Below are 27,477 nucleotides of genomic sequence, written 5' to 3'. Positions count from 1 at the left end.
GTACTATATGCTGGCTAATGGAACATAAAAAAAATAAAATTTAAAAATAAATTAAATAAATAAATGAGTAAAATTTTAATTAATTAATTAATAAAGAAAGAAAGGGTATTTTAAGCCAAAACTACATATGCAAAATTTTTTGGAAAACTAAAAACAACCCCCTTAAAGATGCACTTTTTCAAACTATCTCCAAAAAAGATTTTTAGAATTGATGAATACTTGCAAAAGCTTATGGCTTTCAAGTATTTCTAGTTAGCACATGATAGGAAATGAGTAAAAAGTTCCTGATAATATGAACTTGAATTAATAAACACTGGACAAAAATTCTCTGCAAGCAAAAAGCTAATGAACTGATAATTTTATAAACAATGACTATAAATATCCAAATTTATACTAGGGACCTCCATGCACCTGAATTCAACTATATACCACCAGCTAATGTTTTATTCAGTGGGTACTAGAATTCAAAACAACCATACACATCAATTTCCTCTCCTTTTCCTCAATGGTAATTTTTAATTATAGGGCCTACAATACACACCAGCTAGAGGAGGGAAGGATATCTTGAAAATGTCTTATGGCTTTCAATCATGAACAAAAATAATAGGTTGAAATTCTCCTCCACAGGCTGAATTAAATATGTTAATAACTGAAGTCATTCAACCTCTCTTTGAGTCTTGAATAAAACATGAAAGAACTGGATGTTGTTATGTTTGTTATACTTTGAATGCTATAAATAACATTCCATTATGCCCCACTTCCTAGTTAATTTCCCAGATGAGTATATCATCATCTTACTTCCGATATAGAAGGAATCCGTAAGCAATCCATCGGGCCAGCTAGAGCAAATTAACCTTAACTTTCTGAACCAGCTGTAGTACTACTCTGTTCATGACAAAAGCCAATACAATATGACCCTCAATATTTAAAAGGTATTGCTTAGAAACAGGTGTCATACGCAGTTAGGAATAAAGCAAATTAAAAGGCTGTCCCTGTAGTCCTAAACTTGTGGTGTAAGGGAGCTTGAGACAGTGTTGCTGAGGAGGGTAAGAGAATAACAGAATTCCAAGCAGGCAGGAGCAGAGCCTAGACTAAACTGTAGGTTTCCTTTTCCCCTTGCTCAACTTTCCTATACCAAGCTGCCTCTGTAGACCACATGACAGACATCTAAGGGAGTCAAAGTGGCTAGTGTGTGCTCCATGTCCCATGTAAGGTCTGGGAATGTGTTCAATAACCTGTGTACCCTATTAATTTACCTTTACTGTCTTATAACAAGAACAGCACACTGTCAATCTCCAATTTCCCCAACAATGTAAAAATAGCAGAGGCAGGAGGAAATTCTCAATACAGTTCTTATCATTACACAAAATAATGCTGTAATACTTTGCGGGAAAAAATTAAAACACGTTTTCTATAGTAGTTAATAGGATGCTGTACTTACCTGCATATTTTTCTCTGACTGATTCATCCATAGACCAGAAACAGTGATCATATGCAAACACCTGTTGAAAAATAAAATATGGTATATACTAAGAACAAAACCTCAACATACTTATAATAAACAGTGCTATAACACTGATAACACTGTTCACAGCAGTGAAATAAAAATACCTTACTGTCTTAACAATGGAGGTTAGTTGAATTATTTATGGTACAGTTTTACAATGAACAACTAAGCATCCTATAAATGATACCAACCTTTATTTCATGCGGAAAACTCTTCACGATATTAGGTGAAAAAAGGGGAGGTTACAAAACAGTATTTATAATATGATGGCTATTGTATACACATATACATGCAAACACACACATAGAATTATTAATTACACATTTATTAATTAATTATTATTGTGTTAATACTTATATTGTACATAATTAATATTATTAATTATATAATTATATAGGATTAATATTATTAATTATATAATTATATATGATTAATATTATTAATTATATAATCATATATATAAAATAATAAAAACAAAAATAATATATTATATATAATATATAATTATATTAATATAATTAATAATATTATTATTAATGTGTAATTATTAATTACACAATTACAATTATTAATTACACATAGAAAGTTTATTTCTGCATGATAAGATTAGTGATCTTTGTCTTCCTTGTTTCTATCGATTCTCTACATTTTTACTTTTCTCAGAGAAAATGAAGATTTTTTAAAAGAATAAAATGTAAAGATGATTACTATGGCATGGTAAAAGTAGTTATAAAATAGCAGATTCAAAAAATCACAACACACCCACATGCAATATTGCATAGTTTCAAGACTGTAGAACACTGGTAAGAAAATGTCCCATATTAATGTAAAAGTTATGAAAGTCTGGACCATGATCCCATGTTTGTACCAAAATCTATACAGATAAAAAGTAAGTTAAGAATACACATTGGAAAATGGTTAGTGGTTAATACCACCTGGTGGGACATCACAGATGATCTCTGTTTGGATCTTTTACATTTACTACTTTCCAAAACATGCACGGTTGGTTTTTTGGGGAGGGGGGCACTCTTTTAAGTTTTTTTCATTGAATTTTCTTTTTTTGGATTTCATACTTACAATTAAGTCTCTACGGATTTTAAGTGTAATTGTTCTTAAAGCTTTTTTTTTTTTTAGGGGCACCTGGGTGGCACAGTGGGTTAAGTCTCTGCCTTTAGCTCAGGTCATGATCTCAGGGTCCTGGGATAGAGCCCCGCAGGGAGCCTGCTTCCCCCTCTCACTCTGCTTGCCTCTCTGCCTACTTGTGATCTCTGTCTGTCAAATAAATAAATAAAATCTTCAAAAAAAAAAAAAAAAGTAAAGCTTTTTTTTTTTTTTTTAATTTGAGAGAGAGCGAGCTTGCACAAGTGGGGGCTAGGGGCAGAGGAAGAGGGACAGGGACAAGCAGACTCCCTGCTGTCTGCAGAGCCCAAGGCAGTGCTCGATCCCAGGACCCTGAGATCATGACCTGAGGCAAAGGCAGACGCTTAACTGACTGAGCCACCCCGGCGCCCCAAGTGTAATTGTTTTTAAAATCATTTAAGCTTTAGTTCAAACTCTCCAATTTTTGGAGTCTGTTGCCTCTCTTCCTGTTGACAGTTTTCCTCTTGGGCCCTTATATGTTAGTTTGCAAGCGCATCTGAATTGGGAGTTTGTGTTTTGTGGTTTACGTGGTTGCTTGTTTTTTTCCTCTCCCTCTGGCCACCTTTACACTGCCACTCCTAGCTGCCAAAGCCCAGATTTTGGTCCTCCCAAAGTCCAACGTCTCCAAGCCCTCTGATTTACACAGACAGCTCAGTGTTGGTGGCCAGAACCCTTTCCTTAAGCCTTCATTCATGTTGGAGCCTCACTCAAATCAGTTTTCACACGGCGAGTTCTCTGGTCCTCACCCATACAACAGGCCCCCTCTAATCTGCAAGAGAAGAACTTCTATCACCTCCAAGAACCTGCCTCTGATCCCAAGACCCAGTAAATACTTGGCTTCAGCCCCAGCTTGCTGCTCGTCCCTGAAGTTACATTATGTTGTTTTTTAATATGATGACATGATTTTAGTATTTTAAAAATATTTTCTCTGGGGCGCCTGGGTGGCTCAGTGGGTTAAGCTGCTGCCTTCGGCTCAGGTCATGATCTCAGGGTCCTGGCATTGAGCCTCACATCAGGCTCTTTGCTCAGCAGGAAGCCTGCTTCCCCCCCCCCCCTCTCTCTCTCTCTCTCTCTCAGCCTACTTGTGATCTTTCTCTGTCAAATAAATAAATAAATAAAATCTTTTAAAAAAATATTTTCTCTGTCTCTGTTGAGTTTTGGAGTTGGCAGGAGATTGCATCTGTCTGAACTCATAAGGCTACCTGGACCAAAGGTCTAAAAGTTAATTTTTTAAAGAAAGGAGATTAGATTAAGGTGGTATATTAAGTGTGCATGCCTATATCCCGCTGGTACCTGAAATTAGCTCAAAATGATGCAGGGAGAGATGAAGGGAAAGGGCCAAAAGGAGGAAGAAGAGGGGAAAGGACAATTAAATTTTTGAAAGCTAGACCACTTGCTTTACCTACGGAGAAATTGAGACTCCCTGAAAAATAGTTGCAATGAGACCGATGAGGGATAGGACAGGGTGGAGTGGGGGCCACATGGAGACCACAGGCCAAAACACTACAGAAGAAGATGCCTCCAAAGGCAAGACCAGTTCTGGAATGGCACCAGGAGAACGACTAAATGAGCAACGGGAGGACTCTGGGGGCAACCACCAGGACAACTGGTTAAAAGGACCTTTAAAGCAGGAAATGATCAGAACACTCATATCTTTGTGCAAAACAGCAGGCAGCGGAGGCGTTTGTTCCCTGGAAGGGGGCAGTGATGGGAAAGCTAGGCCCAAAAGGCCAGGCGAAGCCTAGTGGCTGACAAAACCCAGAAAGAGGCAAGAGCCCTGGGACCCAGAAGCTATCCACTGGCTGAAGCACTGCACTGTACATTACTAATGCTCCACAAGCTTCCAAAGCTAAACATGTAGTTTGTCAAGAGTTGTGGCTCACTGTGTTAGCAACACTCCCAAGAGGGAGAGGAAGAAAAGGAAAAGGAAGATGGCAGGTGGTCCCAAAGGACCGTGTATCACAATTTTAGGTAGAGGCTGCTTTTCAAGCTACACTCGTCAGCTGTAGTGAGAATCATTACAGCATAATGAGAATAAATAAAGTGTGAAGTCCAAATTGTTTCTTCTCTTCTTTCAACTCTTGTCTCTTATAATTTTATTTAATTCTGTTCTTAACAAGGTTACACAGAAACTATCCTGCTTCTTTTTTTGTAAGCTTAGCTCTCACTTCAAAGATGCCATCACTATATGTGTGTACTTATCAAAGAGCAGGCTCTACATGGCACTCCTCTCTCGATTATTACGGGTTTTCTTTTTTTTTTTTTTTTAAATTTAGGGATTTCCTTCACAACTGCATTTCTGAATCTCAGTTCCAGTAGAGAAGCTACCATTAAAGTAACCATTACAAGAGTCGATACAGGTGCTACGCCCTGTTCATGGGCTGCTGAGGTACAAAGAAGTAAAGAACCTGATGGCTGGCAGGTGGGGAAGCTGGGATTGGAAACCAGCCTTTCCGCCAGGGGACTGTTTATCACTAGGCTGGCTTGGCTCCATTCCCCAAATTATATGAAAGCACTGCAGCCTGGTACAAAGTTAGGAACTAATGAACACTTAGTTCTTACTTACTCACAATGCTGAATAGTCCTCTTTAAGTTCTAGCAGTTCTCCAATTATAGGAATCTTTAAATTGTTATAGGAATCATCATCCAAGTTTCCTAAAGCAGAAAAACCCTTTTCTTTCTAAATATTATTCCTTTAAAATTAAAAAAAAAACAACTTTTTTCAACAACAGTAAAGGAACACACAGTGCACAAAGTCAAATAACACAAAAACATAAAAGTAAAAAATAAAAGTCTCCACGTTCACCAAGCATACCTCTCCCTAGACATAACCACTATGTTAGTAATGTGGTGTTGATCCTTCCATACTTTTTATGTCAAGTCAACAATTTCTCTCAACATTAAGACACAACTGAATTAAATAAAACATGAACAGGGTTTTTTGTTTTTTGTTTTTTTAAAGATTTTATTTATTTATTTGTCAGAGAGAGAGAGCGAGCGAGCGAGCACAGGCAGACACAGTGGCAGAGGGAGAAGCAGGCTCCCTGCGGAGCAAGGAGCCCGATGCGGGACTCGATTCCAGGATGCTGGGATCATGACCTGAGCCGAAGGCAGCCGCTTAACCAACTGAGCCACCCAGGCGTCCCAAACATGAACAATTTTTAAATGCTTTGTAACATTTCCTCACATCTTTACTGCAATCTCCAGTCTCCAGCTCCATCAAAAAAAAAATAAGAAAACAGAAATAATCCAAAACCTTTCCAGAAAAAAGATAAAAAGATAAAAGATATAAAATAAATATGATTTTTACATATATAAAGAAATTCAGTGCCATATTAAACTATTAAAAAGCATTATTCAAGTCCCCAAGAACCGTGTCTATACATATTTTAGCAACAATAGAAAATGGAATTACAATTCAACTGCAGACTCAAAAACAAAATCCCAAGAATGTAGATAAAAATCTGAATTTCCTGACGAGTTCCAAGTAATGGCAGCAAATGGTCAATTCAAAAATATAGTCCTTGTGTCCACTTTCGCAAACCTATAAACTACTTAAAAGATACAAGAACTGACGCACTCCACTGAAGTTTCTTTAGAATCTGGGCTCAAATCTAAAATGAAAGCACATTTGCCTGAAGAAACTGTGGGCCAGGGCAGCTTTCTGTTGGCCTGAGAATGTGTCCCCAGCTGTCTGGGGAACAACATAGATGCGTCTGCCTAGCACGGTACTGACCACAGTCTGGAACGACCAGTTTTGAGCCAATCCATGGTGAACAGCGGAGCACAAAAGGAATCTGTGTTGTAGTCACCAGGAAACTGGCCAGAATTGGTCAAAGTACAAATACAGCTTTTCCATAAACCTCCAGGCCCTCCCATGCCAATAAATGGGTTTATGATTTCGGGTTTATGAACAGCCTGACAGCTCGCATTACTTTTACAAAAGTGACAAGAGAGAATTCTTTTCTGAGAAGAAAATTATCAACCCTTCAAAAATATGCACATAAGATGTTTACAAGCATTTTTTGCATAATAAAGCAAATCTCTTACCTTTGGCTGGCTTCTGCATTTCCAAAAGAGATGTCATTGTGGACATGAAAGAAGAAGGAGAGAGTTCAAAAAAAAATTTCTTTTGGTTAGAAGACAATTTTGACGGGTAAAAATGATAATAAATACCATGTAAATTTTTAGTAAGAATACAAAATATTAACTTTGAAATCAAATAGCAATTTAAAATAAAGGAAAAATGAATACCTATGAACTAGTGGGGTAGAGTCCTTAATTATAGGAAACTAACTTGTATCTCTCAAGAAGAAAAAACATTATCTGAGCCCTGGATAATTTTTAAAGTCCTAATATTTCTGCCTTACACATTCTGCTTATCCTTGTATCGGTCTTGTAAATACATAATTTAAACAGTCTTTACTTTTTATCATCTGACTTTGCTTCCAAGTAGTTTTCTCTGCTTTGATACAGCAGCAGCTCACTATATAGGCCCCTCTATAAAAAAACGAATTCTGGGGTCACCTGGGTGGCTCAGTGTGTTAAAGCCTCTGCCTTCAGCTCAGATCGTGATCTCAGGGTCCTGGGATCAAGCCCCACATCAGGTACTCTGCTCAGCGGGGAGCCTGCTTCCCCCTCCCCCTCTGCCTGCCTCTCTGCCTAGTTGTGATCTCTATCTGTCAAATAAATAAATAAGTAAATAAATAATCTTTAAAAAAAAAAAACTCTTCTCTGGCTAAGAAAAAACGGTTTTATTAAAGAACAACTAATTTTTTGCCAGTGAATTACTACTTACTGACTTACTCACTTATTCCCTATTGATCTATCTTACCCAGGTGCTGCTAACCTCCCTCACCCCAAAACTGTGACTCATAACTCCTCAGGGTACAGAGATATAACTAAACCCAGTATACTCTGGAGATAGTTTTAAACTTAGAGAAAACTTGCAAGAAAAGCACAAAGAACTCCCTTCACCCAAATTCACCAAGTGTTAACATTACCACAGCTACTGTATCATTCCCCCTCCACCTCCCCTCCTCCATACACAGATAGATAATACACCCACACATATATAATATATTAGTTCCCTCCTAATCATCTGAGAGTAAGCTGCAGACATGACTCTTTATGCGAAACTCTTCATTGTCTAATTCCTTAATACAATGATGTTCACTTTCATAACCATGGTACAATGTCAAAATCAAAAAACTTAGGCATAAAGGAAAGAACTTTAGAAACCAGAGGCAAAAACAATTAACTGGAGCTTCAGGAATAACTGTTCTCTCTCCAAGACCAAAATGTCAACTCAAACCTAAAACCTGAAAGGAAATTGAACACAGAAGTATTTCCTTCTAATTGTCTATACAACTTTTGTCCCTCCGTCTCATAAAAAATTTTCTTCTAAAAAAAATTTAATACTAATTTGCATCAAATGATTTCAGGTAAGAACATGAAAACACCAAGGAAAGTCTACCAAAGAGTGACACTTGTCCAACAGATTCTTGGGTGACAGCTGATGTGGCTGACATATAAAAGAAAGTACTTTTTTTTACGAGATACGGAAAAACTTCCTGACAAAAAGACCTGTGAGATAATGGTAGAGGTCACTGACGTATGCTATCATCTTTGTTCTTTCCTTTTTTGTTTCTCAGGGCTTTGTTGTTGCTGTTGTTGTTGACTATATTCAGTGCTATTACGTTAATTTCAGGTGGTCAACTAGTGACTGCACAAGTTTCTACACTATGCTGTGCTCACCCCAAGTGTGGCTACCGTTTGTCACCACACAATGCTGTTACAGTATCACTGACTGTACCCCTGTGCTGCGCCTTTCATCCCCATGACTTACTCATTTCGTAACAAGAAGCCTGTATCTCCCACACCCCTTCACCCATTTTGCCCATCCATGCCCCCTTTCCCTCTGGCAACCATCAATTTGTTCTCTATATTTATAGCTCTGATTCTGCTTTTTGTTTATTTATTCATTTAATTTGGTTTTTTTAGATTCCACATATGAGTAAAATCATATGGTTATTTGTCTTTTTCAGTTTTACAGATGAGAAACTTAAGGCTCAGAAAAGTTAAATGAACCTATCCAAGACACAATAATAAGCAGTAAGGGGATGTCAAACTAGGTCTTCTGATTCCCAAAGTCCACATTCTTCCCCTCTTCCACACTGATGGAAACAGCCTCGTCAAGTTTCTTCTAGACTTAATCTATGAGTCATACATTAACAACTGTTCTTGCTAACAGAAACCTTTCTCAATGTATTAATTTCCTTCATTCTAATTATTACCAATAAAAGGTTACCACCTAGTGCTTATGCCAGTGTAAGTTTACTTAAACTCCAGACTGTCTTTTCTGAGGGAAAAATAAGATATTTAGGGGCACCTGGGTGGCTCAGTGGGTTAAGGCCTCTGCCTTCGGCTCAGGTCATGATCCCAGGGTCCTGGAATCGAGCCCCGCATCAGGCTCTCTGCTCAGTGGGGAGCCTGCTTCCTCCTCTCTCTGCCTGCCTCTGTCTGCTCGTGATTTCTGTCAAATAAATAAATTAAAAATCTTTAAAAAAATATTTAGTATGATATTTCAAGTTTAAAAAAAATACTTCAATGCAAAAATCAGCTCTTCCTAAGAGACAATCAACAAATACAAAATTCAATAATACAGGACACATCACAGAAGAATCCATGAGACTAACCTGAATTCAGAGCCTAATAATAAAAACAGAAACAAACCAGTAGATTAATTACAGAGCTAAGTTTCCAGCTAGGGATTCTGGTGACTACAACAATCAAGCTCAAATAACCTACAGAGCCACTGGAAACCCAAAGATGTAATTACAGCTCCACACAAAAATAAATAAGCAAATTAATTAATGAAACACAAAACCTTTCAAGGTATAGTTGCAATCCAATATGGTAATGGCTAACTTCTCCCCAAATCCCTTATTTAGAAACCTTAGCTATCCAGCTTACAGCAGAGATTCAGGAAGCAAAGAAAACCAGTTCTGACCAATCAAAAGAGCCATCACAAAGTAAAAACATGAAAGTCTTAGTTTCTATCAGCTGAATTGAATTACTTTTTGTTGTTGTTGTTGCTTAACTTCATTTTAAAACCTTCAGACTCACAAAACATTTCAAAAAAATAGTACAAAGAATTCCTGTGTATCCTTCACCCAGCTTCCCCCAAATGTGGATGTCTTATATAACCACAGTCATTATGATCAAAACCAGGGAATTAATTATCAACACAAACCTTATTAAACAATCTAGAGCGAACCTTAAACAAATGTTTTGCCAACTGTATCCCACTGATGTCCCTTTCCTGGTCCGGGGATCACACCTTGCATGCAGCTGTCTGTTTCCTCCCATCTGGGACAGTCTGTCTCTCATGACCCTAACACTTGACGAGTACTGGCCAATTATTTTGTAGAATGTCCTTCAATGTGGGTTTCTCTAATGCTTCTTCATAACTAAATTTGGGTTATGCATTTTGGCTGGCACAACACTACAGGTAATGTGCCCTTTTCAGTGCCTCACACCCGGAAGTACACGATGATGGCCATCCATGTCTCCTGAGGATGGTAACTCTATGATCGTTTGCTTATGGCTGCATCTACTAGGTTTCTCCATATAACAGTACTAGTTTTCCCTTTGTACATTTTTCTTATTGGGGGAGACTCTGGGACTATATAAATATCGTCTCTCATCATACTTTCAACCAAGAATTTGAGCATCATTGATGAATCTTGCCTGCAACAATTACTGTTTCCCAAATGGTGACTGTCTAGTTACTGGAGATGTTAACAGCCCAGGTAGATCCACATGGACAGATGTGCTTTTTAGGAAGAGATAAACTTGGGAAACAAATGATTTAGTAGCACAGTTTGAGTAGAACAGTTATTTATGGAGAAGCTACTCATCTTTTTACTGACCTGGTTTATGGGTATGCTCACTTCTCATTTAATCATAAAATTAAGTCCATTACATCCATTACATCATAAGTCTCATTACATCATAAAATTAAGTCCAATTACACTTGTAATTTTTTAAATGTCACAATATGAAGAACAAATTTAATGACTATTTTATATATAAAATGTGATCTTTGGAAGTGTTTACTGATACTTTTGACCATAATAATATACACTACCACTGAAAGAATAGCTCAAAGAACTAGAAATAACATAGCTGGATGCAGGGAAGACTCAAGGAAGACATGATGTCATCTTCAGATTTGAGGAGGCTCACACATTTGACCATAATAAAAATAAAATCGATATTGGATCCAAAATAAACCACACAACATCCTGTACATATAAAACATAGAGCAGTATCAGCAGAATTACAAGTTACAAATTAATTATGCTGTCCAACTACCAAAATTGAACATAATATCCAAATATCAACACCTCTTTTAATTTTAAAGATTTAAGTTTCTGAAACCTTCACAATTAGAAATATTTGAAATCTCTGTTTTAACAGGATCTCTCTCCAACTCACTCCATAACGGATGTATACATCACAAAGAGCTTATTCTGATACAGCCGTACTACGTAATACTGTTGCTTTTTTCAGACTTAGCTGGCAGTACCAGCAACCAAACAACAGTCTGTGTGATGATCATTATTTTTTTCTTGGTCACCCCTCCCCTGATGTGCTTTCCACACAAGGAATAAAGCTGGATATGACTAAAATTTTCAACACTGACTAGACTCACCAAAGAGTCAATCTTTGCTTATCTCGCCAGCTTTAATAAGTACAAACATCACTAAAAGGCCTGTTTAGTGTTTCATCGACATTTGGAGTACTCGCTTCAGTTTTGAAGAATAAATTTTAAAAGCATTATTGATAAAGTATAATATCCAGGAGAACAGGATATATAGGAGGATTTGAAAACATTACCACTGAAAGAATAGATGAAAGGACTGGAAATAATGTAGCTGGGCGCAGGGAAGACTCAAGGAAGACATGATGCCACCTTCAGATTTGAGGGGGCTCACACATTTGGGGGTAGGAGAAGCAGACTTGTTCTAGGTCAGCTTAGAGGCTGAATTTGGTAGGACCCACTAGAGAAAGCTAAAAGAAGAGAGATATCTCTCCAATACGAGAATAATTAACACTGTGTTAAATGGCCAGCTCCCATGCGTGGAACTATATGACAAGAGAAAAGTAGCTGATGAGGATGTTGTGGAAGGAAGGAGAAGTTATACACTGGATCACTTGTAGAGCTCTCTTTATCTAGAATAAGAACACAAACACCAAGCATTCAACAAGTTCTACTTCTGGTTATTTCTAGCACTGATACTTGCAGATACCTGGTACATCAGAGGTAAACCAAGTTACTGGTCAAGCATCATCTCCCACATCAGAGCTCTAGAGGATTCCTCCTCTCCAGCAAGCTAGTGGACTTCCTATTCCTAATACTTTTGTATTCCACAGACCTACACTCATAATACCACTCCCTCAGACATCTCTGTTCAAGCCCTACCCCATGAGAAAACCCAGGTCAAACTCTAGCTCCCTTAAGAAACCTTCCACAAGAACCCTTCCACAAGAACCCCAGCCAAAAGTGAGTTGGAAAACCCCTAATTCCTCCCATAGTCAAAACTATCCGTAGTGCTCACATCTTACCTATCATTTGGTCACATGATATAAACTTTTTAATACATGGGTCACCTCCTTAGCCAGACTATAAGCTCTAAGACAGAGTATACCTCTCCTCATTTATCAGTATCCAACACAAGGCTCTTCGTTATTCAGCAAGCTCTCCCTATGGCCTGGCCTCTGCTTCTGTCTTACCCGCAATCCAGTGCTGTCTGCCTTTCGCCCACCCTGATCACCTCCGACTGGCCCTGGGTGCCCAGTTTTCTAGCCTCGGGACTTTCATTCATGATTTTCTTTCTGCCTTGAAATCTTGAGGCTAACTCCTAACCATATGTCATTTCTCAGCTTAATTATTATTTTCCTACCTTTATCTCTCTTAAGCATCCAATCTAAATTAGGTTCCTTATGTTACACTCAATCGCATTTATTCCCGATAGAGTAAAACCATTTCCACCACCATTTCCACTCTCTAAAATCATCCCCCAAACAATAAAGCAAACAAAGAACAAATACAAACCTCATCTTCAAAGAAACTAGGAGATAACTATAATGAAACACATTACATGAAGACAGAAATGCATCCAGGGAATGCAAGGAAAGATCAGAAATGGGTGGTGCGGAGTATCCCAAAAGTTGAGGGGGGAGGGGGCCTTAAAAAAAGGAAGAACATTTGGGTCACTATCTTTGATATGCAGTCCTTGCTTTAAATCAAGAGAAAAAGACAGTTTGATAATCCTCTTCTACAAGAATCTTTCCCCCACACAAACTATAACTGGTTGAGAACAGAGGAACATCCAAAAAATATGGCCACTGAACCACAAAGGGCATATTTTACAATCACAAAACTTTAGAAACATGAAAACCCCTGTTGATAAATTCCACAATTTCAATTATCAACACTGGGGTAGCGTAATTCAAAGAAGACACTCACTATTAACTCTGTCATTTGCAAATCACCTGCTTCTTCCCATCTGTCAAACACACAGAGTAAATTTTAATCCACTGTCCACTTGAGCTCTAAGAATGTTTAAATCTGGTCAAAGATTTAAAACAATATTGGTGAACTTGGTGGGGGGGTTGAGATATATTTCATATCTATGTTAACAGAATAATACATATTCATTTTAATAATTACAAGTTAAAATAACTCCAAGGTATGTAATAGATTAGGCTAGATTACTGAAAGACTAATTTTAGACTCAAAGAAAGAAATAATTACTTCTCTCAGTATTTGTCAGTATCTTTGATTTCTAATTTTATGAACCCATATTTCTCCAGTTTTATTGTGTTGGATTTCTCCTTGATTGGAGAGGATTTAACAGGAAAAAATTTTTACTGAGTATGAAATTAACTCTCTTGTCCCCTTACTCTTTCTATGCAGATGCAAACCTCAGTCTCCAAACCAGGAGTCACACATTTAAGGTCCACAGGCCCAAATATAGCCCACAGCTATCTTTTCTTTAGTCCTCACAGTATTGACCAAAAGTCAAAAATCAGAAGATTCCACATCAAGAATTCTCTTAAAAATTGAGAGGATCTGGAAACACGAAGCCTAAATTCCCACACATCACCACGGTCTTCCACGTGGATCTATCTGCCAGGCGGCAGCTGGAGTTTTAAATTCCCGCTATTAAAGAAAGTAGAACGGAGTTTTTATACATGCTCAAAACAGAGGCTTACAAATTCTTAAAAGTAAAGAGAATGTTTCTAAATCCAATCCCAAGAACCTACATAGAGTGCCTTCACAACTCTATCAGGACTACACCACAGATTCTGCCCACCCTATTAAATAAGACAATCCTGGTATCTCCACACACAATCCTGGCTATCAAATCCTAAACATGGAATCCCAAACTCAAATGTCATATGCAGTAATAATGTCATTACAATTAGTAGCTATGAAATAGAGTTAAAGCTAAAGCTTATCTTCACTATAAGCAGTAATAGGCCTAGAATTCAGACTTGAAGTGGAAAGGCTGCGGGCTTTAAGGAATAAAAGAGCATATATCTGATGCCTGGTGCACGTACATTCATGCATGCTCAATTCTGATTCATGAAGCAATGTTAACTTGGGGTTTATGTCAGCGAGCAGGTTGAGAAAAACTGTAATTTCTAGCTCATTACTATAATTACTGTCCAAATCCAATGCTTAGCAAAGATCTCTTTAGCTTCCTTAAGTGGAAACTCAATTTACAAGCATTCACCAACTAAATACTTCACTACTTACAAGGGTAAGAACTGCTTAGCTAACTAACTGAAGATTGCTATGTTTATCCTTCTCCTGAGACATGACTTTCATCTTTGAAACGTCTTTTAAACCCATCCCTTCTTCCCTTCCCATATTCACTCTTTCCTTCAACGATATTTACTATCTATGATAAGCCAGGTCCTAATCTCAGTACCTTGCAAAACTGCACTGAACAAATCAGACAAAAATCCCAGCTCTCTAAGAGCTTAAATTCTACTACAACTGAATGAATGAGTAAATATGTAACATAATAGTGCTATGGGGGGAAAAAGTAAAGCAGGAAAGACAAGGAGGGAGTGAAGCTGGGGTTGACTTTTTTTTTTAAAGATTTTATTTATTTATTTGACAGAGAGAAAGATCATAAGTAGGCAGAGAGGCAGGCAGAGAGAAAGGGGGGGAAGCAGGCTCCCCACTGAGCAGACAGCCTGATGTGGGGCTCGATCCCAGGACCCTGAGATCATGACCTGAGCCAAAGACAGAGGCTTAACCCGCTGAGCCACCCAGATGCCCCTGGGGTTGACATTTTAAACAGGGTGGTCAGGAAAGGCTTCATGGAATGGCATTTGCACAGAGGCCTAGGAAAGGCAGAAAGCTTATGGAGAGGCAGCAAACACAGCGACACCCTATTTTCTTCATCTGTTCTAGGTCTACCCACCACAGAGCTTCCTACCGGTGCTCCCACTGCCTCCTCTCTCTTCTCTACAACTCTGCACTCAGCCACTACGTATCTAAACCACATGTTTCAGCAGGTCATAATTCTCCCTAAAACCCTTCATTGGCTCCCTAGACCCTAGAAGATAAAATCCACTCCTCAAGCAGGAAAGGCTCTAATGCACATTTGTGCACGTTCCATAAATGTTAGATATCATCATTATTGTGATTTCAGTCACGATGCAATGTTAACTTGGGGTTTAACCTCTTCCCACCTCCCCAGCCTCACTCTCCTACTGCTCCTCCCCCAGTGCCTTGTGCTTTACACATATTTGGACATGTCACGTCCTTCAGGCTTGGTTACTTTTGTACTTTTGGTGACCTGTGTACTTCCTCCCACTTTTCGGCCTGGTGATGGCCTTCTTGTCCAAAAAATAAATAAAAAGGTACTGTCTCCATCCATTTTTAGGAACTTATAAGTCCCCTAGGTCTTCTTTCCCAAGAAAGTGTTGTAGCTGTTATTTCCTCCCCTTGATTACAAGCTCCTTGAGAACACAGGGTATGTTTCATTCTTCTTTGTTTTCCCAGTCCTGGCATATGGTAGGCACTCAATGATGCTTGTTGGAATTTGCCATGAGATGATGAGCTTATCTAAATTGTTCAGTTGTTAAATTAACTCCTGATTTACACTATCCCCAAGGTCTCTATAATTCTTCTAGTGTCCTGATCCTCATCCAAAAAATATTTGTTATGAGATACATACAGTTATATATCTTTTCAGCCAGATTAGAATACCATTTACCAACTATTCAGAATATATTTGAATCAAAAGCAAAAAATGCTTCCAGAAACAGGAAAAAAAGGACACCATTCTTTTCTCTACAGAAGAGAAAATCTTCTCTCAGCTCAAATCAATCTCAGTTGATCTCAGCTCAGGTCATAATCTCAGGGTCATGAGTTCAAGCCCTGTGCTGGGCTCCATTTTGGGCATGGAGCCCACTTAAAAAAAGAAAAAAAAAAAAAAAAGAAGGAAAGAAATTAAACAAGGTACAAGTCCTTGCTATCAAGAAGCTCTTCATGTTCATCATGAAAAAGATACTAAACCATTATTATCTTCCATTGTTATTCCCCCCGCCACCCCTGGTCAGGGAAATAAGATGTGTTTCAGAAAGTTTTTCATAAAACAACACTGAAATGATAAAAAGTTCAACCTTTTTGCTAAAGAATGAGCTTATTCCTCAGTATCACAGAATGTTGACTTACCTAGCAAATCACCTCGTGTGATACTGCATAAAAATGGTGCTGTTTAGGGGCGCCTGGGTGGCTCAGTGGGTTAAAGCCTCTGCCTTCGGCTCAGGTCATGATCCCAGGTTTCTGGGATCGAGTCCCGCATCGGGCTCTCTGCTCCGCGGGGAGCCTGCTTCCTCCTCTCTCTCTCTGCCTGCCTCTCTGCCTATTTGCGATCTCTGTCTGTCAAATAAATAAATAAAATCTTTAAAAAAAAAAAAAAATGGTGCTGTTTAAACACCTTTGTATATATACTTGTTAACAGTGACTCCTACAATACAGGGAAACATGTAATAGTCCAAAATTCACATGAACATAATACTGAATTATAGTAACACCATGAGGAAATTGTTAAATATGCATGAAAATAAGTGAGATTTTTTGGTCCATGGATGGGCCTCAGTGGGTCTGTGAACTCCCGAATTTTTTTTTCTGGGCAGAGGAGCTATAACTTTCAGATTCTCTGAAGAGTCTAAAACTCAAAAAAGGTTAAGAGTGCTATAGAGACATTTTCCTAAGAGCTGTGGAGTTTCATGTCCTCACCCATGTTTGGCTTAAAAGACTGAATTGACAATGAATGGCCAGACCATATAGACACTGAAATCTACAACTTCTATGGCAACTGATCCAGAACAGTCAGGAATTGGTCAGTGACTGCCAGCTTTCCTATTTTTTGCCCTTGCTTGCAACTCAAGACCAACCAGAAAAAAAGCCAAATATACTCCCAAACCAACCACAATTAACATCTGCTTCTAGTTAACCGGTCTCCAGCTTCCTCATGCCAACAACCTTCATCAGAAGCACACCTGAAATCCTTTTTTTTTCCTTTTCCTTTTTTTTTTTTTTTGTTTGTTTTTAACTATAAAACTTTTGTGCTCCCCTGCCTGCCTCTGAGTCTTTGCCAAACTCAACTGACAGGAGCAGACTCCCTTGCTATAGTAAACATTGAACAAATAGCCTCTATTTGTTCTCATTTGCATGCTCTTAGTTTAATATCCACAGGCTGATTAGCTAACATTTTAGATAAATAAGAAAGGCACTGAGGACCAAATATAAATGAAAGGCATCAAGACAATAAGAAAATAACACTATCTTTGCAAATTTATATTTCTGTTATAAGGTACTCTGAAAAGAAACCAAAAAGAAATGACCAAAGGAGGAAAATCAGGTGAGAGTGGCATCACACAAGTTTCAAGAAGGAAGGAGCATAAGCAGTATCAATTACTACTGAAAGAGCAAGCAAATTAAGGGGGGAGGGGTGCAGTGGGTGTAGAAAGCTCTTTTTGGTCTGTCTCCCGATTTTGATGGGGACCCAGCCACACTTCATTTACTCTCCGCGGCTTACAGTGGACCAACCTGCCCAAGCCTCAGAAATTCAAGAAAAAAGCTCCTTCCACCTTGTGGTGCATCCCAGACTGGCATTAGTCAAATGTCACAAAAGCCAATGCAAGGGGAGGCTGACACAGTGGTCTCCAAAAGTCCAATTTAAAGAGCAATTCAAAGACCTGCTTTAATTACACTCCTAGAGCTCATTTCCCCTGTGATTCTGTGAGACAACTCCTCACTCGGGCTCTCCTCTACAGGCAGGATATAACTTGCAAGATACCTTACTATGGCTTCTGTTCTCATAGCTAATCATCGGGATCTGACACAAGCTTTGGGCAGATACCTAGATGGTGAGCCTCCTGTTCGTTCCAGCTGCTAGGGCTGAAAAGAATCTAGGGTTAGCTCTTAAAGGATCACTAATCTGCCCTGAGAGCCACGAAGCTGTGCAATTGGTAAAGACTACAGTGGATCCAGGAATGAATGAGAAGTGTAATTAAACAGATCGTACTGTAATTATCTGAAAGCTTGCTGGATCTTGAAAGTTCTCATCACAAGAAAAACATTTTGAACTATGTACGGTGATGGATGTTAACTAGACTTACTGTGATCATTTAGTAATACAAATATGAAATCATGTTGTACACATAAAACTATTAAGGTCAATTATATCTCAAAAAAGAAAGGAGGGTCATGGGCTCAAGAGGATAGAATCTAAATATAAAAGTTCATAGGAACATTATTCATTACACTTTTTTTTGATTGCCAAAAAAACATGAATTCCAGGTACCTTTCCAGAGCACAAAGCCAGTCCTGTAAGCCATCACCCCTTACACAGAGAGGGCTGTGTGGTTAAAAGTTTTCTGTAGGGAACACCAGCACAGGAATTTGTTCTGCTCCTTTCCAGGTAAAGCCACACCCAAACCCACCCAATACCATTTCCAGCCTCACTGCCCAAAATAATAACCCCCCAGGGAACACCACATTCCCCTCAAATTTATAGTACTCCATTTTGCTTAGTTTGACAGAAACAAAATGTGTCTGGCTGATAACATCTGTTGCAAACAAACTAATGAGAACCCAAAGGAAATATCTGATCTTAAGATATTTACTAAAATCAGTTCTGAGACATTTTCCTACCATGGTGATTCAAAATAAAGTGAAGCACCTTATTCCTTGTCCTTTTCCTTTAACTTCTTACCAAATGTATTTGACCCCTCTTTTGAATGGGGAATATAAAAAAAAAAAGTTTCCAGCAAGTCTTCTTCAACATATGAAGTACAATTGGAGTACAAATGTTCCAGAATAACAGTATTAATTTTCATTTGCTCCAGCGATTTACCTACTACGTGCAGCTGGAGGAAGAGCTGCACCTTGTTAAGCTGTGAACCCAGAGGTTCGGCAGGAATTCAAGCACAGCCCCTGCTACAAGGACCAAGCAGTAAAAGGGTCATAGCAAAGCAAGGAGCTCAAAGACAAAGGCACCATTTGCTTTTCCCAAGGCCGGGACAGCTCAGGAGGGATGGCTATTTCTAATTGGCCTGGCCAGAAGGGCCACCTTTTTCTTCATTTGCACAAAAGCACCATTTGTTATGAAAGCTCTGTAGAGGACTCTGACTTCCAATAATTGTCTGCCATAGGAGCTACAGGAAATGTCTCCCCTCGATATTCAATGAGGTAGCTAATGTAAATCTGAAACTCTAGCCAAGATACAATAACTGGTTCTAGCTCTCCTACCACAAACAAGAAAACTGCACAAAGGATATGATGCAAATGTTGTCAAAAAACAGGGACCAGGCAGGGAGGCATTATGATCTTAGGGAGAAGGCAAAAGAGAGAGAGGGACCCTACAACTGCCCAGGAATTCTACCTAGAGACATTCTGTACAGGAAGAGGGAACCAAGCCAGAACAGGATGGCCTGGGCTGAGGTGGTTAATACTGGGCATCTGAGGCAGCTGGAATTGCTGGCCAGAGAGAAGGGAACAGCCCAGAAGAAGAACTCCAGGAAGGTGCAGTGGCCCCCGACTGTCTCTGACTGAATACTGAATTGTACACGCAAAAGGGGAAACACCCACAGGACATAAAACTATCTGGGAAAGAACTACTGTGGAGATGTAGATGTATACTGAACAATTTGCAGAGCTCACACAGGGCTCAGAGGCATGAGTTACAACCAGCCACAGTGGACAGATGTCCTTGAACACTAAGGAACATTTGGTAGAGAGCCCCAAAAGGCCACAATTCAGGTATACAGCTAAACTTGCCCTAGAATAAAGGCTACTCTGGCCTCAACCTAACAAAGCTTAAAAAACAGGCCACGATCCCCTGACCCACAAGTAAATTACCCACGCTTTGAGAACATTCCCATCAGCCCAGAAAGTTCCCTCATGACTGACTGCAGTCAATGCCAGGACCTACTCCCAGGCCCAGGCAACCACTCATCCACTTTCTGCCCTTCATCTTTTCTAGATATTCCATAGAAATGGAAGCCTACAATGTGTGGTCTTTTGCATCCGGTGTCCTTCACTTAGCATGTTTTTGAGGTTCGTCCATGTTGTAGCATGTTATCAATTCTTAGTTCCTTATTACTGCTGAATAGTATTTTGTTTATCTGTTCACCAGTTGAGAAGAATCTGGATTGTTTCTGGCTTGGGGCTATTTTGAATAGTGCTGCTGTGAACATTCAAAAACAAGTCTTGGGCACTTATTTTTACTTCTCTTGAAGAGATGTCTTCTTGAAGAAATGTCAGGTCATAGGGTAGTGTACATCTACCTTTCCAGAGACAATCAAGCTGTTTTCCCAAGTATATGCACTGCTTCCCATTCCCAGGCGCAGGTGAGAGCTACAGTTGCTCTCCATCTGCACCATCACTGAATATTGTCTGTCTTGTATACAGCCGTTCAAGTGGGTGTGGAGTGGCCTCTCACTGAGATTTTAACTTACATTTCATAATGACCAATGGGATTGAGTCTTTTAAGAGGTGTATATGTTTCACTGCAGAGAATAGAAAGATTCTCTGTAATCAAGTTTCTATGCTTACTTTTAGGACTTATAAGGATTGACAAACTCCTGGTCAAATCCATACTTTTTCTTTATTCTCATTCATAGTTATTCCTCTGTGCCATTTCTAACTATTATTTCATTCACTTCTTCTACCTCTTTAATCACTTTTTAAAAATTTTTATTTTATTTTATTTCTTTTCAGTTTCCAGAATTCATTGTTTATGCACCACACCCAGTGCACCATGCAATACGTGCCCTCCATAATACCCACCACCTGGCTCACCCATTCCCCCATCCCTTCCCCTCCATAACCCTCAGTTTGTTTCCCAGAGTCCACAGCCTCTCCTGGTTTGTCTCCCCCTCCAATTTCCCCCAACTCACTTCTCCTCTCCATCTCCCAATGTCCTCCATGTTATTCCTTATGCTCCACCAATATGTGAAACCATATGATAATTGACTTTCTCTGCTTGACTTATTTCTCTCGCATAATCTCTTCCAGTCCCGTCCATGTTGATACAAAAGTTGGGTATTCAACCTTTCTGATGGAGGCATAATTCTCCATTGTATATATGGACCATCTCTTCTTTATCTTTAACCACTTCTGAGCCACTTCACAGTTCTTTCTGTAGACATTCATTTTTATTTCCCTTGGATAGCTAAGAGTAAAACTGCTAGGTCCCGTGTTCAGCATATATTTAACTTCACATTTAATACATTTTATGGTCCTTATGTGCAAAACCATCCATTCGAAATTTAGACCAACCTTTTTTGGACCAAGCTCAACATGTATAAGTTAATTTCAGTAAAATGTATTTAATTACTTATGTCCACACTAGATGACTCAACACATACACTCAAATGATTAGGCTAAAACAGTCTTTATTACTTTATTACTTTGTCTCCAGTTTCTATTTAGGCATCTATAATCAGATGGCACCATGCACTTAAGTCCTCAAGCAGCTTACAAGACAGGGGACAAAATAAAACATTAGACATCAAAGACACTGTCTTCATGGCATGTTGCTGGAGGAAAAGTACTTTACCCCAGCAGTTAGATGGAAACCTTCCTTCAGTTGGGTTTTGCCTTTCACGAGCTTTGTGATTCTAGTGGTCACTTAACCTCACCAAGCCTCTCTGCTACTTCAGGAATCTGGTGGAACTACTACTCCCTACACAACCTACTTCACACCACTGTACAGTGTTCTGTGTGTGGCAGAAAGAACACTGCTTGGAAACTAAGCACACTTGGGTTCAAATCTAGGTCCAATAAAGGTCTGTGATTTTCCTGGGTCCAAGCATTATTTTAAGTTTATTCCATGTATTGTTTTCTTTAACCCTCACCACAACCCTGAAGGATAGATCCTATTACTGCCCCCATTCTAGAAGTGAGGAAGCCAAGGCTCAGAAGACTGATTAACTTGCTCAAGGTCAACAATTTAATACTAGACTGGGAATTCTAATCAAGACAGAAGCAGTACTCAGCTGGAGGGACAAAATGAAAACCATACAGGTCTTGTGAGATCATCAATATCACATTTCTTTCCAGGACCAGGTTGCTAAAGCAAATTTTGTGTGGTGGCTCTTTCTTCTATGTGTTAGTCTTTCATGGTTTTGTTTTGGTCCTCCTTCCTTCCAACATGAAGTCTGGTTTCCTGAATAGGGAAACAAACTCTGTGGAAATGGGTTCCAGTCCCCAAATAGACTAAATGGTAGGTGGGAAACAGGGGAGGGGGGTTATAGGTACAAAAGATTTGTCAGGCCTGTCTAACAAGAAGCAAAATACATCAATTTTTGTGCAACACAGCAGTGGGAGCTGGGAGTGGGGGCAACGAGGAAATGGCCTAGAAAAGAAAAAAAGCACCTACATCCTTTGTTTATTTCACATCCTAAGATACAACCAACAAACTCTTAAACAGTTTACAGCATTCTTCAACTGAGTTAAAATGTTTTGAAGAAAGGAGCAGCAATCTTTGAATGCATTAAATTGAAAGACAAAGGCAAAACACTGGAAGCTTCTGAATCCAAATTTAGACTCTTAGAAATAAAAAAATAAATGAGGATATGAATTCTTAAATGTAAAGCTCAATTTGAATACAACATAGAGACAACCAGTACTACACAGAGGAGGCTTACTGGCAAATCAGTTTTGTGCACTAACCTTCAAAACACGAGTGTGCCTACAGATAACCAGACAAAATACCCATATAACAATCAGTATTCCTGTTTCCCAGCAGTGTTGAAAGGAGACCTGCCTAAGAAACCTGCTTGTGTAAAATAGGTAAAATTATTCTTTAAGCATTCAACTAGTTCAAGTCTGTATTTTTCATATTTTTATTAACACTAGAAGCTACCTTTTGTTACTGTGTGGCAAATACCTGGCATATTTTAGCTCTAATCTTCACACCAATCCTACATGGTAGGTCTTGTGTTCTCTATTTTACAGGATAATAAGAACACCACAAAGATTAAATAATTTGTTCAGGGGCAAAATTGGGATTCAAACCTAAGTTTCTCGTTCTAAAACTATGCTCTTTCTACTTAAGCATTTGCCTCTTTCTATGGCACATGATGTGGGAGAACAAGTTAAAAACAACTTTGCTTGTTTCAGGAAACTTAGGGAAGGATGTTTGTTTAAAACGACCTGATTTGAAGTTTATTAGTTTTTTGTTATTTGTTTTTTCTCTTGCCTTCAAATGGAAGTGGGCAAAGCGGGCTATAAACTGGGGAAAGATATATGGTTAAGTATGTACAATGGCACAAAACTCATAGCAAAGCGGGCTATAAACTGGGGAAAGATATATGGTTAAGTATGTACAATGGCACAAAACTCAAGCTATATGAGCTTCAGGTGCTTAGTTTAAATCTTGTTGGGGGCAGAAGGCTGCCCTTTCTCCAGCTCTTACCTACCTATGCTAACTCCCCAAAGAAGACTTGGCTTTTAATGAACGAAGGGTGCTAGGGAGAGGATATTTAATTCCTCAGTCCTCATGTTTTCATGTGGAAGTATTCGAAATAACACTCTTGATGCCTCGAAGCCCCTTCATTCTGTCCTCTGGGGGAAAGGAAGGGTGAGGTATCAAATCAGTGGTGTTCAAGAGAAGGAACAGCATTTACGAGATCTGTTCCACCACACAAGAGAAGCCTACAGGTGTCAAGTCTGCCTGTGCCTGGGAAAGTATGTAACTCAGGGGTAAGGAATCAGGAAACCCACTTGCCCAACAGTCCAAAAGCCATTTTCTCCATCAGCTCTATCAGTAACTGAAGTGACATGAGATGCAGAAAAAGAGTGTTAAAGAGATCAGGCTCTGGAATCAAATTGCTGATTTTGAATCCCAGCTCCACCGCTTACTATGTGACCTTGGGCAGATCACCTAAACTTTCCATGATCTAGTTTCCCTAATCTGTAAAATGTAGATAATAAGAGAACCTATATCATAGGATTGCCATGAAGATTAGAACAGTGCCTGGCACATAACAAGCACCACATGCAGTGTTTTTATTTTTGGTTTGTCTATTTACTCTATCTTACTAATCCCCATGACTACCTCAGCTCAGAGTTGGGGTGGAGAAAAATCCCAGAGAGAAAGAATCTCTTTCAAAAGTAAGACAGAATGGGTGCCTGGCTGGCTTGTCAGTACAGCATGTGACTCTTGATCTCAGGGTTGTAAGTTCACGGCCCACACTGAGCACGGAGCCTACTGAAAAAAAAAAGTTAAGAGGGGAGGAATGCCTTTTAGCTACAATGACAAAATGATGCAAATCTTATTTTACCCTCTGGTGAGCTAATTTGGAGAAAACTCTAGAATAAGAGCTGGTCCAGAGGAGGCAAGGCACTAAAGCGCCTAGTTTAAAATCTCCCCAGCCATATTCCACTGCCTGTTTAAAATCTCCCCAGCCATATTCCACTGCCTGGAAATGAATTTGCAACAGTATAGCTTTTCTCCAGGGCAGAGAGCTGTCAGAGCACACGGCTCAAGATGGTTCATTATACTCTGCTGTATTAACAGGATCATTCACTATTAATAAATGCTAAAGTAAGGTGGCTTTTCCTAATACCACCTCCCCCCTTCCGTCTCTTTTATGGGTATCAACGGACTCCCCACTAAACTTCTTAAGCCTGTTTTTTTTCCTTAAGGTTGTCTGTTTGTTTGTTTAAGACAGAGAGCACACGCATGCAGAGGGAAGAGCAGAGGGCGAGGAAAAGAGAATTCGAAGCGAACTCTGTGAGAAGTGATCTCACAACCCCGAGATCACTACCTGAGCTGAAACCAAGAGTCTGACGCTTAACCGACTTTGCCACCTCGGCACCACTTAAACCTGTTTCTTATCTGAAACACCCATTGTATCTTAGGATATTATAAGCATAATTACATATGCTTACTGGATGAGATAAAAGAATTACAGCAGTAAAGGATTAAAATACTATAAAGTTCCCAGAATTCCTTGCATATGTTTCCTTATAACATGATTACTTTATATCAACTGCTTATAGGTGCTTCTGCTTCCAACACCAGCTCCTTCATCTTGATATCTCAGCACCTAAATTTAGCCCAGTCCCTGCCAAATTGTAGGCATCAGTGAATGTTTATTGAAATGAGAGACTGAGAGTTAGGTTAACCATGACTACACCCTGTCTAAAAAAAAACATCTTTCTTTATAAGCCTCTCCTGAAATCTTCAGCCACCACTTTTCCTATGTATATTCTTTGTTAACATCTTGTCCTTCCTGAATTGTTACACATTAGACTCCAAACTACCAGTTTCCTTAAGAAACTATGATCTAAAAATTAAAAAGGGACACAAAATGTTAATTATTCCTCATTGAATTCCAGATAAGGAATTATACAGGGCAGGTCTAGAGAGCAATCAAGGACAGAAAAGGCTCTAAGACAGAAATTTCCAAAGGGAGGAAATTAGAATAGTATAGCTAAGAATTTGGAAGGGAAAATTTAAGGTAATACTAAAGACAATAAATTTTTATAACCGCAAGAAAAATAAAAAGCTATTCAAGTAAGTCATGGTTCAAATACAAAGCAAACAAAAATGTGGCACAATCTAATACAACGGATAGAATTTAGGAAGAGAGAATTTATTTACACTTTATCTAAAACAATTTCCATCAAATAACCTATGGGTTGTGATACTGAACCCAGAGAAAAACAAGCAATCCTAACACACTATCTGGTCTAGCACTATGAGATAAATAGACGGATGGGTGGATGGACTGATGGAAAGGTAGGCAGGCAAGCTGGCAGGTGGGTAGGTAGATGGATGGATACATACACATATCATATAAAGTAATGCCAACTTACAAATAAAGTAGGTTGTAAAAAGGTATAGACAGGAAGAGGGCAGGGTCCTTAGCTTGAAGAGACAGGGGTGCCTGGGTGGTGTAGTCGGTTGAGCATCAGACGCTTGGTTTTGGCTCAGGTCATGATTTCAGGGTCATGGGATCGAGCCCTGTGTTGGGCTCCGTGCTCCCTGTGGAGTCTGCTTAAGAGTCTCTCTCGCTCTCCCTCTGTCCCTACCCAAACCCACCTCAAACTCTCTAAAAAAAAAATAAATAAATCTTTAAAATGAAGTAGTTAAGAGATAATGTTTAAAGATGATCTAATCAGAAATACAGGTTTCACCTGGCGATTCACAGACCTATACTCCTGGGGCTAATAATACATTATATGTTAATATAAAATAAAAAATAAAAAAAAATACAGGTTTCAATATATTATGTAAAAACATCACAGAAATGACCAACAGAAGAAATAAAAATAATATAAAAATCAAACAGTGGGAAAAGAGGTACAAAGCTATACATAGAAATTAAATCTCCTTCAGTGAATCCATGAATTATGTCTAAGATTAATAAATGAAAGCATATGTGCATTACCTACAGTAATCCTCAAGTTTTTTCCCTCATGTATCCCTAAATATCTTGTAACTTTTTAGAGATTTCTAAGTTGACATAAAAAATTTTCAAAAATGGGGCCCCTGGGTGGCTCAGAGGGTTAAAGCCTCTGCCTTCGGCTCAGGTCATGATCCCAAGGTCCTAGATCAAGCCCCGCATCGGGCTCTCTCCTTGGCAGGGAGCCTGCTTCCTCCTCTCTCTCTCTGTCTGCCTCTCTGCCTACCTGTGATCTCTCTCTGTTGAAAAAATAAATAAAATCTTAAAAAAAATTTTTTTTTCAAAAATGAGTTTAGTTACAAAAGATGCAATTTCTGAAATACTATATTTTAAAATAAAATTCTTTTAAATACATCCTCAGTAACCATGAACCATACATTTTTATAAATTTGGGTATCTTTATGATTTCTTATTATTGATACTATCAACCATTCTTTAAATGAAAAGACTCTTCTTTAATAGTAATTTTATACCTTTACTTTTTTCCCATGAACTCATGCTTCCATTCCAGTTTCCACAAAGTATCTTATCCTAAAATCTTTTGTTAATCACTCTACCATTCTTTTCTACAAAAAAAAAAAAAAGTAAATTAAAAGTGTAATTTCTCTGGTTACTCTTCCTCTGCACTAAGCTGTCAATACAATTATTAGAAGCGCATGACAGAACAAAACAAAGTACAGGTTGTAATAGATATAAAAAGTAAAAACTGTATTGGAAAGTACCTTTTAATGAAATTAATCCATGGGGACAACTATGGCTTACTACTAAAATGAGACATCACTGAGCATTAAACCTCTTTTTTTTTTAAG

General features: G+C 38.7%; 1 protein-coding gene across 1 annotated transcript in view; it reads right to left on the bottom strand.

The window, feature by feature from the left end:
* Positions 1-27,477, bottom strand: part of KIF13B (kinesin family member 13B) — a 195,586-nt gene that overhangs the window by 122,955 nt on the left and 45,154 nt on the right. Inside the window, exon 3 of the mRNA XM_080796223.1 lies at positions 1,442-1,502. Coding sequence (XP_080652349.1) covers positions 1,442-1,472 — 31 coding nt within the window. The 5' untranslated portion in view covers positions 1,473-1,502. The remainder of the gene's footprint in view (positions 1-1,441; positions 1,503-27,477) is intronic.

The sequence above is a fragment of the Martes martes genome, assembly GCF_963455335.1.
Source record: "Martes martes genome assembly, chromosome: 2".
NCBI classification, from domain to species: domain Eukaryota; kingdom Metazoa; phylum Chordata; class Mammalia; order Carnivora; family Mustelidae; genus Martes; species Martes martes.
The sequence above is the reverse complement of the archived record's forward strand: the minus strand, read 5'-3'. Positions and strand labels throughout refer to the sequence as shown.